A 19448-nucleotide genomic window follows, 5' to 3' on the forward strand; every position below is an offset into this window, starting at 1 on the left:
TAATTGTAATAAAGTTTCTTTGCGTTTTCTGCAATCTGATTACTGTGCTTTATCTTTTGCGAAGCTCCAAAACATTTTGCTGCCATTGTATCTCCAGTAACAGCTGTAGGCCACACCAGTTCAGCACTGGGTGAGGGATTGGGCTCCTATCCATTGACCTATCTCAGAGCTTATATGACGGTGTACTGCTATAATATTTGAGTGCCTTCCTGTAAAGCTAATAGCAGTATCAACAATGCTAGGGGTCTCCATGGAGATTCTGGTTCCTGTCCTTTATTGGGTCTGGTCTAGGTTCTGGACCAGGAGGACCATTTGGCTAGACTGAGCACCAAGCACTGATTATAAATGAGAGATTTTCCTGCTTTGTTGTACAGGAGTGCGTGAGGACAATAATTTAGTTGCTACAAGGAGGTTGTGTGTGATTATTTGTGAGCAGATGCGTATGAATCTGTGTCTTTCTGCATGTATCTCTTTCAAATGTGAACTCACATTTTGTGGGCACGTGCATTTTATATGTCTGCCATATATATATACATAGGTATATGGCCACAGGTAATGTTCCGTTTCAGTCCAGGGAGCTGTAGCAAGATGGCCAAAGCCTACATGCTTATGTTCCACTTAGCTTGTATCACCAGTAAGTTACCAGCAAGTGCATAAATACCTCCTCTAATTGCCAATTTTAGTGACTAAAAGTGGGATGTGGCTGTCCTCTTCAGGCACTTGTTTGACAACGGAACCCAGATTTCTGTGTGTGTTGTATGTGGGACAGATTGTAGACCTGAAAGTATCTCTTTTTATATGACACTCTCTGTAGAACAGTTCCTAGCAACCAATTATCAGAAAATAGAGAACCTCCAAAATGATTCTGTGGCCTAATAAGTAGGAACCTCACAGAGTGTATTGGAGCAGAAGGAGTTTTGCAAGCAGACAGCTGCACTATTTCCTTTCCTCTTCCCTAGGACTGGCACCCCCACACGCCTGCGGCATTGATGTCTGCTTTTGGAAGGAACAAACCGATCCTGAGAAAACAAAACTGAGAAAAAGTCACTACATGCTCTTAAAAATCCTTCTTCCCTACCGACAGCAGCAGATATTCTAGAAACGGTGTCAAATAAACAACCACATCCAGTGGCCATGGCAACTGGCATTTTTAAAATCATGAGGCCAAATCCCTCCATGGCATAAGTTCACCCTCTGTGACGAGCTTCCACCAGATAGGAATTGGTCCGATTTAAGCTAAGAAGATTGCTTTCCCCTTTCCCTGTGTTCCTCTGCCTTTGAGGCATGTGGGTCTTATTAAAAGCTTATTTGCTCTCTGCTGAGTAACAGGGCTGAGAATCAGATGTTTGCTTTTGACTGGGATTCAAGCTTTCATTTATAATGCAGAAGAAGAGGCCTGGGAGACACTATTATTCCACTAGTGCTCATAACTAGAGCCCTGCCAGTCTCTGGATATCTGCTTTATATCCATGGGTTTCCATCTCCGTGGGATTGGATGGAGATCTCTGTAGATTATTTTTCCTGATATAGACGCCACTAGACAGGGCCATCCTTACCCATATGCAAAGTATGCAGATGTATGCAGCACCCAAAATTTGGGGCACTGCTGGGTCTTAAATGCCCACCCTCCTGCCTCTTCCTGTCCCTGTTTGTGGCTCTGCTTTCTCTGGAGAGAATCTAGTTTAATTTAAAAGTCAAAAGGCCTAACAGAGCTATTAGCAGAACATTGAACCTGTGCCAGAGCCAGTCAAGTGATAATGAAGACACTAACAGGTTTTTGCCAACCCCAGGTATTTACTGTCAGTTTCGGAGTTTACAGTCTCGGAAGCACAATCATGTTAGTCTGTGGCTTCACAAGGAACAAGCAACTCTGTACACCTTAAAGACTAAGAATTTTATGTATTAGGTAATGAGTTTTCGTGGGTAGGACCCACTTCATCAGATTCAACTTGTGAAGACTTAAAGGTATGGTAGTGTCCCCACAGAGGCTTCTGAGTTGGCCAGTCCAGAGGGAGAGCAAGTGGATGGAATACAGCAACTCTCAGGCTGGCTGCTCCCCATGGTTTAAGGGCAGTGGAAGATGGTCCTTGTGCTGTCACAAAATATGCTTGATTTGAGTGAAAATCCAAGGGAAGGCCCCATTTGTGCAGTTGGTTTTGTGGCAGTGCTTGGGCCCTTATCTCAGCTGCAGGGCTGTTGCTGGCATGAGCCACCAGTCTTCCAGCTGAGGGAGTAGCTCTGTTCATGACGATCTCTTTCCAGCTGGCAGGGATACGTGCAGTGAGTGTCCACTCATGCCCTTTCTGCCTTCTGGCTCTAGAATGAGCTCACCCAGGGACACTGGTGCCGGTCTCCTGAGAATCGGAAAGAAAAACAGGTGCGTATGGGTGGTCATTCTCAACTCTCTGTGAGCTGTGATCATAACTCTTAGTCGTCCAGTGAGAGCTCAAACAGAGCTCAGTGCCATGTCTGTCCATCTGTTAACCCTACCTCTGATTTATTACAAAATTTCCAGGAACGTCCTAGGTATGGGAGAGACACAGGGCCCTTCTATCTGGTTAACAGCCCCAACCACTTTTACTGCCTACAAATCTGAGAACTGTTGATAGCAGCCACGAACATGCCCTTCAGCACAACACATCCCTGCCATTCTCCCTGCACAGTTTAAGCACACTGATACCCCAAATGACTGCGCTCCCAGACAGAAAGAATCATGTGGAAGGAGAGAAGGAGCACTGGGGAGGTCACGACCAGAAAGGAGGTGCACACAGAGTCTCTGGCGTTGGGCAGAATGGAGGATGCTGGCATGGAGTTGGGGTGGGACAGAAGGTGAGAATTAGTGGACTCCTGACATGGAGGAAACAAGAGATGGGGTTACAGGGAATCCATGAAATCGAGAGGGATGGAGGGATGGCACAGAATGTTGTCAGGTGCCATGGGGAATGCCATGAGCTCAGTCTACAGAAGACAAAAAGTGTCTTCCCTAGTTTTCCTAGCCATTGTGGACAGCTGACAGCACAGGGCTACATCCACAGAAGCCAAGCCCTTCCTGCACTCTGATGGGCATTTAGATCAATAAACTCAGCACTGTATAGACTGCAATAGGAATTACTTTCTTTTCCGTTTTCCTTCCTTTTCCTTCGCACTCCTCCTTCCCTGTACATTTCCTACCCCCTACCCCCATATATTATTTGGAGCTTTCTTTAAAGTGCAACATTAATCTCATTAAAGCCACTTCCCACAGCTGCAGATCTCTGGTGGAGGGAGACAGATGGTTCTATACCTCAGGACCTGCCACCTGCTGCCACAGGGATCCAGACATGTCTGGACTGAGACCCTGGATGTCCCTGGGCCATCACCAAAGGGGAATTTACAATGATTAGCTCCCTGAAGCACAGCATATGGTTACCAAACCACCATGGGAAGTAAAAAAGAACTTAAGCAATGCCTTGTACCACAGCACTGCTCAAGGATTTGCAGATTTGCTCCCTACAGAAGGCATGTAACTGATGTGGGTGGATGCTATGACACTACTGATAATACTAAAGTTATCCAAGCATTTGGTAGCATAAGACAGGATTAAGGTGTTCTTTCCTTTTCCATTGTTGGTAAGCTTCCTCTTTCTCCTCTTCCAGCTGTACTAGTGAAGTGGTGACAGAAACAGGGTGAAGTAGAAGACAGATGTTGCATTGGTGGCAGTACCAGGCTCCCACAAATCAGATCAAAGCATGACCAGTGGCCATGGCTGTTTGTGCTATTTGCTTTGGACTTTGTAGTCTGGACATCTATTCATCATCACCAGGAACTGGACTGAGCCCTGACAAACACATCTAGATGTACAGAGTTTAAGGCCAGAAGGGCCCATTGTGCTTATCTCATCTGACCTCCTGCCTAACACAGGCTATAGTTTTCATCTATTCATTTCTATACTGAGACTGATAATGTCCACTCTGAATTTGAAGGCTCCAAATGATGTAAAAGCTCTTGCTTGACTCCAGTGGTTAATTATCCCTCCATTTTCTGTTTCATTTAGGTCAGTTTCTTCTGCATTTCATGATTTGTCTGGGAGGTGGACATGGTGGATGTAATTCTGGAAGAATCCTTGCAAACCCAATTGCAACCTTCAGTGCAAACAGGTTTGGTGAAGATGATGGAAGAGACAGCAGGAGCCTTAGCAGTGGGACTCACTCTCTGAGAATGCAGGTGGATGTGCCTGATGAGGATGATTTAGTGGCAATTACATTCTTTGCAGGTGAATATTTTCTATGGCGGGGATCTGCAACCTTTCAATGAAAAGAAGAGCCCTCTTTTTCTTTGACCTAAATATTTTCAGAGTCACATCATATCCGAAGCTACTTATGCACATTAATAAAGATAATAGGCTTGAGGGAGCTGGGTGCCCAGGGCTGGGGTAGGGGTGCAAGAAGATGTGTGCAGTGGGGTGATGGCTTTCGGGGAGGTTTGGAGGTACAGGGGGGAATGAGGTGCTCGTTCTGAGAGGGTTAGGGCTGGGGCTTGAAGTACAGGAGTTTTAGTGTGCAGGAGGAGAGATGTGGGGTGCTGGCTCAAGGATGGGTGTTGTTGGGATGGGATGGGGGTTGCAGTACAATAGCTAATTATATTCTTTCTTGGAGTATCTCAGCAGTTCAGATACTATGGTGATGGGTGCAGTGTAAGAACCTCATTAGCAGAGAATTGAATATGATCTAAATGCAGATCCCAAGAAATCTATTCCCAGACCCATTTTCTATCAGAAGGAGGTAGAGAAATAAGTTCAGTTCTTTGCTACTAATATTTCCTAGGCAGGGTCTACACTTAAAACTTACACTGGCATATCTGTGTTCATCAGGAGAGTGAAGATGCCTCACCCCTCACTGACTATGCCAAAAAACTAACCAGGGTAGATGCACTTAGGCCAAGAAAAGATGGCTGCTATTGGCATCCCTAACATTGTTCAGGAATAGTAACAGAGAGGGAGCCGTTCAGGAAGAATGTGTTCTTATGCTCTTACGCTAGGGGCCTATGCTGGCATAGGCTCTGTAGCACAGACATTGTTTTAGCTCCTGTACAATATTTTAGGTTCAGTGCACTGGATAAAAGATGAATTCACACTATCACTCTCTGCTGCAACTTAGAAAAAGACATTTTAATTTTAATTAATTTCTTTTGTAAAATCAATGGAAGAAAAACTGGAAACAAAACCCGTAGCCTGGTACCTTATGATGTAATAAGAACGGCCAAAAGCCTTTGGAAGAACCCCACCACCCTCCTACACTTCCCTCCAGGGTCATTCTCAGCAGCATTAAATACCGAACACACTGGAGCCGTCCCATCTTATAAAACACATCTCATTCAGTCCACCACTAGTTCTTTCAAAATCAGAGCCCGAGGCTGCTTTCCCATCAATGTGAGTGTCTCCCCATCTAGTGGACAGAAAGAAAGCATCACAGAACTTAGCTTTGTACACATTACATTTGATGGAACAAACTCTGTTCTTGATGAGCCCCTGAACTTCTTCTGCCAACTACTGTATACCTATGGCATTGATGGGAACAAAGAAGAGATGCTGATGTACTGAGTGTACTATAGTTACATAAACAAGGTGGCAACGAAGGGTCCTGTGGCACCTTATAGACTAACAGAAAAGTTTTGAGCATGAGCTTTCGTGAGCACAGACTCACTTCATCAGATGCTGGTCTTGGAAATCTGCAGGGCCAGGTATAAATAAGCCAGAGCAAGGGTGGAGATAACAAGGTTAGCTCAGTCAGCAAGGGTGAGTTTTACTACCAGCAGTTGATCTGGAGGTGTGAACACCAAGGGAGGGGAAGCTGCTTCTGTATTTAGCCAGCCATTCACAGTCTTTGTTTAAGCCAGACGAGGTGGGGGAGGCTATACTTTTATGGGACCAATTTCTCTTGGAGAACGAGACAAGCTCTCAAGCCTTCACAAGCTACAATTACAGCTACACTTGGCTCAATCTAATTCTTGATCTTCCCCCCCACCCCTCCACTCTCTGATTTGCTCACCTTGATTATCTTTTTCTGATTTGTCCTCCTTGCTTACTGTTTTTGGTTCTCTGTGTCTTAAATATTGAGTCTCTTCTGGTCTGGCTATGGTCTGAAGAAGTGGGTCTGTCCCACGAAAGCTCACCTAATAAACTATTTTGCTAGTCTTTAAAGTGCTACTTGACTGCTTTTTGGTTTGATAGTGTATAGACTAGCACGGCTTACTCTCTGTTACATACAGGTATGGCTAGACAGCTCTCCAGAGTGAAATCTCTCTGTCTTGGGTGAGGGTGACCTCTTAGGTAATGCTTTCTTGCCATACATTTCAAACTCCTGTGCCTAAGTCACCACACGGATACCTGAATACATGGCTTGTTTCTTAAGAGTTGCTGAGTATTCACAATTCCAATTGAGTTCTGTTTTCACAGGACCTGTGCCTAGTTCCTCAGAAAATTAAGCCACATATTTGGGTGCTTAAATATGGATTATTTAGCTACCTATTACCCCCACCGCACCTGAAAAATTTGGCCCCAGCCAACTGCGTAGTGCTCTGCTGTACTGCACCCCACAATGGCCTCTGCCCTTTTACAGTGGATCAAGATGTCACTAGACACAAGAGCTACGTCTACACGAGCCCCAAACTTCGAAATGGCCACGCAAATGGCCATTTCGAAGTTCACTAATGAAGCGCTGAAATGCATATTCAGCGCTTCATTAGCAGGCGGGCGGCAGGGGCACTTCGAAATTGACGCGGCTTGCCGCCGCGCGTCTCATCCAGATGGGGCTCCTTTTCGAAAGGACCCCGCCTACTTCGAAGTCCCCTATTTCGAAAAGGAGCCCCATCTGGACGAGACGCGCGTCGGCAAGCCGCGTCAATTTCGAAGTGCCGCTGCCGCCCGCCTGCTAATGAAGCGCTGAATATGCATTTCAGCGCTTCATTAGTGAACTTCGAAATGGCCATTTGCGTGGCCATTTCGAAGTTTGGGGCTCGTGTAGACGTAGCCAAGGAGATTAAGCAATTGTTTAAATCTTCAATCAGCTCCAGGGCTCCCTACTTTAGTATCACCCACAAACTACCATTCCTCTGATTTAACATGACATTTTTAGCCAGCGTACCAGTCTGTACTGTTGCTAGATATTTTGTTTTGTGAAAATAATTCCATTTGTATTTTGACAGGGGAATAGGAGCCGTAAGTGGGACTCGGGATATTCCTATACTGAGCCCCCACTAGGCTAGTATGGCCTCTCGGTGAAATGACTCCTCTTTGCACAACTTTGGGATGAGGGGTGGCATGCAGATGTTTAAAGCACTAGGACAGACAGAGCACCAGGCTGCATTTAACAGACCTGGGTTCCACTCCCAGTTCTAACACCGGCCTGTTGAGTGTCCTTATGCAAATGCCCCCCCGTGACTCAGTTTCCCCCGCCGTAAAAGAGGGCCGATGGTGCCCCTCCCTTTGTCAAGTGCTGGAGAGCTACCCCTGGAAAGGGATCGTGGTAGTTCCCGGTGACCCTGACCCTGACCCTGACCCCCATCCCCTCAGCCTGTCTTCCCAGGCTCCAGTAAGCCCCACTCTCGACGGCTCCGCTTCCTCTCGAGGCAGCTCACGGATAGCACGTGGGCGCTGACGTCATCAGGTCGCGCCGGAAGAGAACGGGGCAGGCTTGGCAGGGTGTGGTATGGTGAGTGTCCTGGGGCGCAGAGCTGGGGCGGGCGGCGACCCGGGAGAGGCCAGTAACGTCATGCAGGGGTCACGCTGCGTGTGTCGGGGCAGTAGGAGAGGGAGAGGGAGAGGACGCAGGGGAGGGGGGGCGGGGAAGTGGGAGTAGGGCCGCTGGGGGGGGGGTGTTCGGGGCTGAGGGAGGCGGGGGCCAGCCGTGTTAACAGGGGTGGCTCTGGGTCTGGAGGGGAGGTCTTGGGGGTGGGACAGGACCTGCCCCACCCCCCCCCCATTGGTCGTATTCGGATTTCCGAGAAGCTAGTGCTCCGTGCGGGCTGCTCTGTTTGCCCCCCTGCCCTCATCTCTGCTGTTTATACAGCGCACACCTGCTGAGCCCTGCTGCCAGAGCTGTCAGCCTCTGCCCTAAAGTGTGCCCGTTGCCGCCTGCGCCCCGTTCTGCTGTCTCCGTTGTCAGCCAAATGTCCCAGTGCTTCTGGCTGAGCTTGAGACTGCTGCCAATCCTTTTAATTGGTGGGGTCTGTTCCTCCTCTCAAGGGCAGGGTGACACGAAAACAGGTAGCACGGGAGAGTTTTTAATAACCTGATCGTAATTGTAACTCTTTTTTTTTTAATGTTTGAAATAGAACTAAATTGCAGTGATGGAAAATGGGGGGCGCCCTTCAACTGGCCAAGTTATTCTGCTGGCCACCAGTTCGGCTATCACAGCAATTCTGTACTCCATCTACAGGCAGAAATCTAAAGTTGCTCAGAGTCTTAAGGTCAGTTGTGTGATATTTTTATCTTTATTATTTCAAAGCACAGGTTGAACCCTCTAGTCTGGCACTCCTTCATCTGGCCGAATCCATAATATGGCATGATTTTAGTTAGTCGGATGACTGTTTATTATGGGTGTGGCCAAGTTCCCTGTGGTCCCATAAAGTTTGTTTCCAGCCACCAGTCCTAGCTCTCAGTGTTCTGCGCTGTTATTTAGCTCTAATTTACCCCTAAATGTCTTCTAAGAGCCCAGAAGCAGTGGAAGTGTTGGTGATTATGCTGTATAATATTAACCTCCCATGGTCTGGCAAATTCTCTTGTTTGGCACTGGTCAGGTCCCGAGGGTGATGGATGAGAGAGGTTCAACCTGTATTAACTTTACAATTTGATGAGTAACACTTTGGCACAATAGCAAATTAGAAACTCCATATAAAAGAATAAAGTGGTCTGATGAATACGTACTTGGTTCATTTATTTCATGTCATTATTTGGCTGTGGAGTGTGTCATTAGTGCTCCACTTGTTTGAAGGTGCAATATTTTTCCTGTTCTATGCAAATTCCCCCTTTATATATTTTTCAATTTTTAAAAACGATTCAGGGATTATTTCACTGTAATAGTTTAACTAGTTTGATAGTCATTTGGCTAATCTGCTACACTTAAGATAGCAAACAATTCCCACTGGTGATCTTGAATAGAATACTGATTGGGACTGAGGTGACTTGGGTTATGTTGCTAAGTCTGCTTCTGACCTGCTAGGTGATCTTGGGCAAGTTAGTTCATGTGTCTGTGCTTTAGTTTTTCTTATCTGTAAAATGGGGATAATGATACTGCCATCCTTTGTAGAATGCATTGAAGTCTACTGAGGTAAAACACTAGATAAAAGTAAAGTTTTCCTACTAAAACTAGGGGTGAAACAGAATATCATTAGGCTTGCCAGAACTTTTTTTTTTTTTGACAGATAATGTTAATTTTTTTAAAAAGTTTAAAAATAATCAGTTTAAATTTTCACAGATGTAGGAAATTGTGGAGGAGCCGGGCAATATTTTTTAATGACAGTAGACACTGAGATTCAAAATATGCTTTAATCAAACTCTAATAATTTCTCAAGCAGCATTTTTCTTTTCTGTCTGTAAACTTTGATATTATCAATGGAAATATTTTTCTGATTTTCAGGTGTCTGGTTAAATTGACGTTTGTGAATAAAAATCTAACCTTCCCATAGTGCTTACTGTAAATCAGCACTGAAGTGACTTCCCTGTGTCTCAAAACTATCCTTTCCCCACCCCCAAGTTTATCTACACACCACAATCTTCAGAAATTAATCATAACCAAGAAATTGCTTTTACCTCTGTTTCATAACAGGTTTAGCCTGACACATATGGCTCTTTTTTATATAGGGAGCAAAACAGGTGAATTTAGATCAAGATTTGAAGAACAGTCTTATGGAAGCACCAGGAAGATGTGTCCCATATGCGGTTATTGAAGGTATTGTGCATAAGTGTCTATGTCACTAAGGGATTATACATACACCTTCCTTTCTTCTAAGACAATAAATTTTCTCCAACGTCTCTCATGCTAGTTCAGCTAACTAAAGCACAGGGTGGTTGGGAAAATACTGAATCATCTAACACAACTTGCAGGGAGAATGAAATTCCATTTTAAGCAGTAGGCTAAGTAGATACAAAGTAGTTCCTAACATTTCCAGTGGCTCTGTCTAATCCCAAACAGGCCCTGTCTATTCTAATGAAGGTCTTTTAATGTAAGTCAGGCAGTCTCCCTAGAATAGTGTGTCCGTAGTCTATATCCACCTTTTCACCCCCCCTTATTCTGGTTCCTCATCTGGGATAGTTGCTGACAATGGTGTACTAATTCTCTTTTTCTTGTACTTTTAGCCTGCCTATACCGTCGTTTTCCATTGTTGCATAATTGGGTTAACTCTGGCATTGCTAATTTTATATGTAATAAAATATGTATAATAAATAATGTTAAGAAATATATAACCTTTCAATTCTTGGTAAAATAGTTGTGTATCTTTCAGGTGTTGTGCAGTCTGTTAAGGACACTCTCAGCAGCCAGTTTGTGGACAATTGCAAGGGGGTAGTCCAGAGGCTGACGCTACAGGAGCACAAAATGGTGTGGAATCGAACAACCCATCTCTGGTACGTTTCCTTCTCTTCTGGTTTTGAACAGACAGATCCAGACATCTATGCTTCCCCACTGGGCTTTATCATGAACACATCTGCCAAATAAAGTAATTGGGTATTGAATTTGGTGCAAGAATTTAGGTGACGGGCTTTCTTATGGTCATGAAGTCTCTTGAATAATGCTGGAGCTTGGCATTGAACTTGATCTTGTAGCTCAGTTTACTTGGTGAGAAAGGCAGTTACAGGGCAGTTCCTTCTGTATGAAGTAGATGGTGAACCCTGGTTACTTATTAACTAGTTTGCTCAGTATTTTGTTTTCCCATGAATTATGGATGTAGTTTGAAAACCACACAAACACTGTGTTGGGCTTGAATGGACATGTGAGTCATTCAGCTTCTAAAATGGTCTAGTCAGTATTTGGGTGGGTTACTAACCAGTTTTGAAGCAAGGCTGCAATATGGATTGTCAGACTTGTTTGTTGCTGGTAACGCTATCGTTTGGATCAAATCCTAAAGTATAACCTCGTGATTACTGGCGATCAAATTACACTTTTTGCAAGTAGTAATATTGTTAATCTTGATGTCCTAGTCAAATAGCATTTATGTGGGTTCTTTAAATTCTTTCTGCTATGAAAAGTGGGTATGAGGGTAAGTGCAACTGGTGTGTAATGTTGCTCTGCAGTGTTAACAAGCTGTTGCTATTGACCCCAGTGGTGAATGTGTTTCAGTGTGACGTGAAGTCATCACACCTATATATAAAGTTTGTAATTCCCTTAAAGTACATCTGTACTGAAGGTGCATGGATACTTTTTAATAAGATGTAATATCATCTATCCCATTCCCCATACTGGATCCTTCTTTAGGAGTTGAAGACTTTTCTCTCTCAAACACGTTTTTTTCTTGTTTTGTTGGAGGTGAGCAGCCTAGAGAGCATTGATGGTGGTAACTGAGAAGGAAGACACCTATAAACGCTAATTTCTTCATAAACTGATGTAAATAAGTCAGGTTTTTGGGCCTGCCAATTGCTTAACAACTGCTGCAGGGCAATTTACACAGGGAAGTTTTTTGATGTAATCAGTGATGCATTAGGTCTTGATTCTGTTGCACTGGAGTGTAAGGCAAAGCCTTATAGTAGCATGAATTATTATTAGCAGTGAGCCTCATAGAAAATTTTCTCGAAGTCTGAATGCAGTTCAAAAATGATCTGAAGTGTGCCACAAACGGTCACTTCCTCAGCCTACTTTTGAATTCTATTCCACATTAACAGTTATTTATGTCAGGAGGGCATTTCACTCTGCAGCTGTGTGGAAAGTCATTATTACAAGCCCTTAGTCCCCACCTCTAAGTTTCAGAATTGGTGATTTCACATAACAGGGTCTTCTCAGAATGCATGGAACTATTGTGTGCATGAAGCAAAAGTGTCATTTGGGATGGATGTGAGGGATGGGGTCATTCTCCCAAGAGCCTTATAAACTAAAATCTGTGCAGACGTAGTTGGAGGAGCCTGTGTCAAGATATTAAGATAGGATGTGTTGTGACACTCACGTAACTGCTAAAATACTGGAAAATGGGTACAGTAAACCCTCAACTTAATGAGCTAATGGGGGGAAAGGGTGTCCATTAATGCCGACAGTCTGTTAAGTCCGAATGGTTATACTGTATGACAATGCACTGACCTTCCCAGCCCATCACTCACTGCTGTCCTCTGCCCCCGCCTTCCCTTCCCCCTTCCTGCCCCATTCTTCCCCTCACACCTCCATCTCCCACTCCCGATTACCGGGAGAGGAACTGCACAGCTGCCTGGCTTCTTCTACCTCCTGCAGCTCTCAGTGCACTCAGCACTGTGGCTCTGGTGAGTCACCAGCATTTGGCGTGGGGTGGGGGCACTGATGAACACAGTCCGTTATTTCCAAAGTTCATTAAATCAGGGTCCGTTAAATTGAAGATTTACTGTAATTACACTCACCAAACCTAGCTAGTTTAAGAGCATTTGTCAACAGCTGTAATTTGTTCAAATTGAACAATAGTCACAACCTGGCAATATCCTCCAGGTGTTAAAATGAGATCTTAACAGTAGACCTACAGTATAATTCAAACGATAAATCTGGTGAGAACATGACTCCCTGACTCAGTGCCTGGAGCAGGAATCGGAAGTCACATTGTCAGTTGACCCTCCTGAAACCAGGTCATTGCTCCACTTTTTGAGCCTAAACAAAGCCTCAGTTAATCAGGTTGCACTTATTTAAATTGGTTGTGTGCCTTGCAGTAGTTTTTCGCACACAACAATTTGTCAAAGGTGGAAAATTGTTTGGAAGATTAGCTGGAATTAGATATGTCTGAGGGTCATTTTCATGCCAGTGGAAGCTCAATGTCTCATTCCTTATAACAAAGTTAAGCAGAAGTGTGCAAATCCAAAAGGGGGCGGCAGGGAGGACTTAGTGAAGATCCCCAGGTGACACTGCTACAGAAAGAAACAGTTTTAGAGTTATTTTGACCTAGAGAAACTTTTGCCACAACGTGATAAATAGGATTCAAATAGTAGGAGTGCTTTGCCCCAAAACCAAGTTGGCTTTAAAACTGTTTCGCAAAGTGGGCTGCGGACCTAATCTGGGGAAGCTGCTAGTGGGACTGTGCCACTTTGTTTACCTAAAGGGTCTGTAATCACAAAGCTTCTCAGCTCTCCTTGGCTAGAAATGGCGAATCCCAGGCAATCGGCACCGTGAGGCTGCGTAGCTGAAGACTCTTTCAGTAAACAAAGCCACACAGGCCTGCTAGTGGCTTTCCCAGAGCAGGTCTGTGGCCCGCTTTGAGCAACACTGCTCTAAACGCATGAAAAGAAGGGCATTTCCAAGAGGGTCAAATGCTGCAGAAAATGTCAGTGGCTTCAGTATTGCCAAGGTATCTGTTCTGAGGGCAGTGAATGTAGTAATATTTTGTACTTTACCTCCTTTTGCCTACAAATCTCAAATGTCTTTGTAAGCATTAATTAGCTGAACATTGTAGTGTGCTGCTGCTAGTATATGAGAGGAAGGAAACTTTGGTTGATTTAATTTATGCAGAGTTAAAGCCTGATAAAGGTGTTTTTTCCATGGCTGTGGATAAAATTAGTCAACTCTCAGTACATCTTTTGAAGACTAATAGTAGAGAGCTTGAAGATGGTGTGTTTACAACAAAATAGACTAAACACCTGTTTCACTATTAGCCTTTAATGAAGGGAAAGAGGCTTGGGTTTTTGCTTATCACAGCTGATGGTGAAATGGTTATACCTGCATTTGCTCTATTTCTCACTCACTTATCCTCCCACAGGAATGACTGTGAAAAGATCATCCACCAGAGAACCAACACAATGCCCTTTGACTTGGTGCCTCACAAGGATGGTGCCAACGTTGCAGTAAGGGTGGTAAAGCCCCTGGATTCTGCAGAACTTAGTTTGGAGACGGTGTATGAAAAGTTCCATCCTTCTATTCAGTCCTTCACAGATGTCATTGGGCATTACATAAGTGGAGAACGTCCCAAAGGCATGCAAGAAACTGAAGAAATGCTGAAGGTTGGAACGACATTAACAGGTGTGGGAGAGTTGGTCCTAGACAACAACACGATCAAGCTGCAGCCCCCCAAGCAGGGGATGCCATACTACCTGAGCAGCCTGGATTTTGACTCCTTGCTGAAGAAGCAAGAATCAAACGTCAAACTCTGGAAAATCCTAACGGTCCTTTTTGGTTTTGCAACCTGCGCCACTCTCTTCTTCATTCTGAGGAAGCAGTACCGGCAGCTTCGGGAAAAGCAGCGCCTAAAACAAATGCAAGACGAATTCAGGCAGACTCAGGAGTGGCTAAGACATGAAATGAACGCGGAGGGTGGGGAGACTGTAAAAAATGCCTGTGTCATCTGTCTGAGTAACATAAAGTCTTGTGTCTTTCTGGAGTGTGGGCATGTCTGCTCATGTGATGAGTGCTACCAGGCACTTCCAGACCCAAAGAAATGCCCTATTTGTAGGCAGGAGATTGCAAGAGTAGTTCCTTTATACAACAGCTAAACGGTAGTGGCTTTGGAGCTGTTTGCAAAAATGTTTCTCCTCTTAAGGGATATTCTCAAGTACTCCAGCTGGTGGGCCTGTCTGACGACTTGGGCAGGTACTGCTCCTGGGCAGTGTGGGGTGACATTTGTTGGGAGAAGAGTGTGCAAGTGGGGCTATCTTGTTATCCAAAATTCAGAAGAAGAGGCAAAACTGGACTAAAAGGTTAAACTTAATAAAGAATTCATCCTCAAGGGTATAAAAGCCAGGTCACAAGTGCATTGATTTTCCTTTATATCGCACCCCCCAGAATTTGAGGATGGCCTATGCAGTCTCCAGAAATGAAATTGCTATTAGGCTGGTGAGCTAAAATGTTTATCTGCACTTCCAATTCTGTTTATTACAGACAGTATCTTTCATATGTTCTAATTTTTGTTCTTTGTGTGACTGGTTTATTGTAAGTGCATCTCAAGTCACTGTAGATTTGATACGATTCCACTTGATTTCAGTCACTGAAATCATCTGGGCTAGAAAAAGCTTTAGTCTGAGATGGCTTGTAGACTGCAAAGTTAAAATGATGCTTTCATATAGTTCTAGAGCCTGAATTTAGTGTTTGGAATTTAAGGTTCATATGAATAGAAATACTTGCATTAGAGGGAGCAGTTACGTTTCCATTGCTCTCTTGTTCTCCAGCCACTGCCCATAAAACACATAGGTTTGTTTAACCCTTTCTCTGCAGAATTGGAAATCCATATACAACTGGGGTGTGCTCGCATGTGAAAACCAGACAGTGCAATTCACCTGTCTGGATTCATTGTCCAAGCTTGAGTTAGATACAAAAAGCAAACGGCATTGACCGTGAAAAGTAAATTTGACTTAGATTATTGAAACTAAACAAATATTAAGGTGGCAGTAGTAATGCACATGAGAAATTTCCTTTCTCATGAGTTTTTGACCATGTCCCTTAGTTAATGGTTGAGACTGATAATCATGTCTGTCCTGCTAGGAGCTGGGTAGAGATGTCAGAGTGGCAGAAATAAGAGAATGTCTAAGCTTTTGGAATCAGTCTGTAAAAGTTTCTGTCTCTGAGTTCCGAATAAATATTGCTACGTCCCACAGAGAGATGAAAACTCAGGACTTGGCAAAAGCAATAAGGGGACACTCCTCTGAAGTCTTATGTTATGTTGTCTGCTGTTTCTTTTGCTCTCTGTTTGTTCAGACACAAGCACAGATTGGCCAAGCAGTGTTGTAATGATAGACAGTGGAGGTAATAAAGTAAAATCTTGAGTGATATTAGATTATTTTTAATGTCATGTATTTGATAATACACCATTTTGCCTTTTTTCTTTCATGGATTTAATATTCATATTTCATGGGTAGTGATGAACTACAAAGTGCTGGTCATCCGCAGGACTACTTTCCATCCCTTTGTTTCACAAGTGTTGTGTTGCATATTTCTGCGCTGACCACAACATAAAGCAAAGCTTTGGTAATATTACTGTACATTTTTATGTGTAATATTCACAGTGAGAAATAAACATTTATCTGCAAAAGACAGCAAAAATCTTTCGCTTCCCAAATTTCATAACAGGGGTGCTAACCAGTTAGGGACTAAGAGTCATGGATAGAGTGCAAAAAGCCACATATTATATATTTATTTTTATTTATAGATTGATATCTACAGATTAAAAAAATAAATATATAATATGTGGCTCAGTGCCCTCTCCCAGAGCCAGGTACCCCCAACCCACTCCTCTAACCCAATCCCCCTCCCTCAGAGCCAGGCACCCCCAGCCTCCCTCCTCTAACTCCTTGCCCCCTCCCACCTGAACCAGGCGCCCCCAGGTCGCCCTTGCTCTAACTCGATGCCAGTGACTCACCAGAGTCACTGCTGCCACTGCCACATGCTTCTCCCACCAAGCGCTGGTGTTTGTGCGCAGAATGGCAGACTGCACTCCCAGCGTGCGGCTCGGAGGAGGAACCACGTTTAATGACTCACAGAGCCTCATGCGGCTTGGCCACCCCTGAAATAATAGATGATGATTATTCTTGAGTGGAATATAGAGACTTCTTAGTCAGGGCGACTCTAAAGTCAATATTTACATCAGAGAACATGAAGTCTTCAGTAAAGACAAAGTCAGTGGATGTTTTGTAGTTTTGTACATTCAGTATTTTGAGGTATTTCTAGTGTAGTCAGCTACTATGGCCATGAATTTTAAAAGCATGACAGCATTTCCTTTGAAACTATCATTCTGAAGAGTGGACTTCACGTTTAAAAAGTAAACAACTGTCTTGGAGCTCACAGCCAGCAACAACACACTCCATTTACATATTAATATGTTCTGATTGGTGAACATTACTGCATACCTGTGAAGAGGAGCAAAGAAAGCTGCTGGCGCATCAGTGACAGATTCCAGCAACCAGGTGCCAGGATTTTTCTTATGGCTTATGGTACAGTATTAAACATCCCAGAGAATGGAGGAGAGGGGTTTGGGTAGGTTAGAATGGCAACTACAGTGGAAGTTAATGGGTTAAAAGTAATTGGGCTTAATAGGAAACAGCGTTGGAGCTGGGATGACATTTCAGAACTGTTTTCTTATTTAAAAAAAAATAGGTGACGTGATGTTTTGACCATTTGAGCTTTCATAGCTCTGTTTGTTTAAGAGAGCCTGGTAGGCACAGAGCTCATTGATGCTGAGGGAAGACGTCAGGTCTCCATTCAATGCTGATCGTACTAAGTGAAACCACATAAGACTCAATAGTCATTGGGCCTATCAGTCAGGGGAATGATAGCCGAGAGGGTCTGCATCAGTCTCCGTATTTCTTGTGCCAGAGTGCAGGAGTGCTGAATGTGTAACTGACTCCCTACTCCAAATAACCAGAGGATCTGGCTGGGAGTTGGGCCTTTGGTACTGGAACCAGAGCTGAATCCGTAACAGTTCGTGTAATCTCAGACAACTGCATGAGGTGCATAGTCATGTTTAACAAATGCAGTAATGAAGGCATGGAGAGTTGAGGGTGTTTTTGGCTGCTGGTCCTGTCATTTAATTCACTCAACACACTTTGCATTTCCTATCCTAATGCTTCTGGGCACTGGAAGTCTGCCAAGCCCTTGCTTTTTAAGGACTAGATGTTCAAAATGGTGGTCCTTTTTTCCTCCTCTGCCCCAGCACTGGCCTATTCTGTATCATCTCTAGACAAATGGCTGATGTGCATCCCTGGTGAGTAAGAACGAACAATAGCTCAAGTTCCATTGCTTTAAGAATCAGTCAAAGCATGAGCACTTCAAACTGCTGATGTGATTTAGCAGCAGGCCTGTTTGCCTATGACTTCACCCTGTACATATCACCACATTCTTCCAACTAACAGTGATAGAAGTGCTCTAAAGGACTGAGGGGAGACTATCAGATATTTTCTGGGTTTACGCTCATATCCTGCTTCCCGATGTTTTGTTACCCCCATGCACTGTGTACAGGTCCTTCCGTCGGACTGGCTAGGAAGGCTTTGCTTTGATATGTGACACCACCTGATACGCTATGTCCATGTAGACAAGGCACCTCTTCTTGCACAGAAATCTGACATGTACTTGGACCTGAGTGTCTCTTCAAACTGGCAAGGCAAAGGGCTTGACACACTGGAGTGTGTTTGTTTACAGCCTTGCATCCTAACTCGGTCCAGCATATGACAGGAAAAGAGAGTAAGATGCTTTGAGACATGCCGCATCTACCCCAGAGTCGCTGCATGTGCTCAGTACAAAGCTCACACTGACTCCTTCAAACTTGTAAGCATTCCCTGACCTGTGTTAACAAGCATCTCTTTCTTTGATGCACACTGTGCCCAGCACGTCCTGTGTGCTGGCTTGTCTGCCATGGCCATTGGTCTTCCATTGAGTTTGGTACCAAGGATTGTGAAAGTTGTTGGAGGATACGCAGGAAGGCATGGGAGACAATAGCTTTTTTCTCTTCCTCTCTGATCACAACATGTTTTCATTTATCAGTAGAATGGTTTAGCTTAGTTGTCATGGGAACAGAATATATTACTGGCGTAGCCTTGCAAGCTGAGCTTGCTGCAGTGTGGTGCGTTCCATTACAACATTTAAGCCAAGATCTTTGACTGAAATGGGCCAGGAGGAGCAGAATCACACTTTCTTTGGAAGTGGGTTGAACTACTTTATCAATCTTGGACGAAACAATTTCTATCTTATTGCCTCGCAGTTCCCAGATGTGCTTGTTAGTCACTTCCTGGACAGCTGTTTCATCATTATTGGACTCCCTGATACACATTGTGCTAGAATGATGGCCACCTTGTGCACGTTAAATTGACACCATAAGCAGTTACAGTACACACAGCACGACTCACCTTTTCTGCTGCTGTCATGGAACTTCTAAAAGCAGCTCAGCCTTTTATAATCCTCGCTTGGGACTCCCTTCACTTGGTGAGCTCAGAGCTGGTTTTGTTTTGTTTTGTTTTCAGTGAAACTCCCTCTTTGACAAACGCTCCTCTTGTCCGCAGCTAGAATAAAGGGTGAATTACGTGCTTTGTTTCTTTGTTAAATGCCAACAAGATTAAACCGAGAGATCTTTGTATCACTGCATCAACAATTATGTCAGCCTTGGGAATAGTCTGAATTGCTTCTGCAAAGCTGGGACAGAGAGCACAAACCCATTGCCCTTTGTGGTTCTCACTAAAAACAATGGGTCATTAGATTTAATTGCAGGCATAGACAGGCAACTTTCCCCTGAGAGATTGGTTTCCAGAGCTGAGCAGAGTCTTTAAAAGGTAAATTCTCTCAGTCTTGCAGTGAAACAATCGAGGGCATGTTTATGAAACAGGATCTATATCAAGCGGC

General features: G+C 44.1%; 1 protein-coding gene across 1 annotated transcript; it reads left to right on the forward strand.

Annotated features, from left to right (window-relative positions):
* Nucleotides 1-7651: 7651 nt before the first annotated feature.
* Nucleotides 7652-16154, forward strand: MUL1 (mitochondrial E3 ubiquitin protein ligase 1). The gene is made up of 5 exons (XM_074975542.1): nucleotides 7652-7688; nucleotides 8311-8445; nucleotides 9839-9926; nucleotides 10480-10600; nucleotides 13891-16154. Exons 2-5 carry the CDS (start codon nucleotides 8326-8328, stop codon nucleotides 14618-14620), a joined length of 1059 nt encoding a protein of 352 aa, XP_074831643.1. The 5' UTR covers nucleotides 7652-7688; nucleotides 8311-8325; the 3' UTR covers nucleotides 14621-16154.
* Nucleotides 16155-19448: the final 3294 nt, after the last annotated feature.

Source organism: Carettochelys insculpta, chromosome 23, assembly GCF_033958435.1.
Source record: "Carettochelys insculpta isolate YL-2023 chromosome 23, ASM3395843v1, whole genome shotgun sequence".
In the NCBI taxonomy this organism is placed as follows: Eukaryota; Metazoa; Chordata; order Testudines; family Carettochelyidae; genus Carettochelys; species Carettochelys insculpta.

Bases quoted from the DNA above. Each gene is read 5' to 3' on its own strand.
- MUL1 (XM_074975542.1), top strand. From the start codon at position 8,326: ATGGAAAATGGGGGGCGCCCTTCAACTGGCCAAGTTATTCTGCTGGCC. The intron at 9,927-10,479 runs GTATTGTGCATA...TGTATCTTTCAG, and splicing joins CCCATATGCGGTTATTGAAG to GTGTTGTGCAGTCTGTTAAG. The intron at 10,601-13,890 runs GTACGTTTCCTT...ATCCTCCCACAG, and splicing joins AATCGAACAACCCATCTCTG to GAATGACTGTGAAAAGATCA.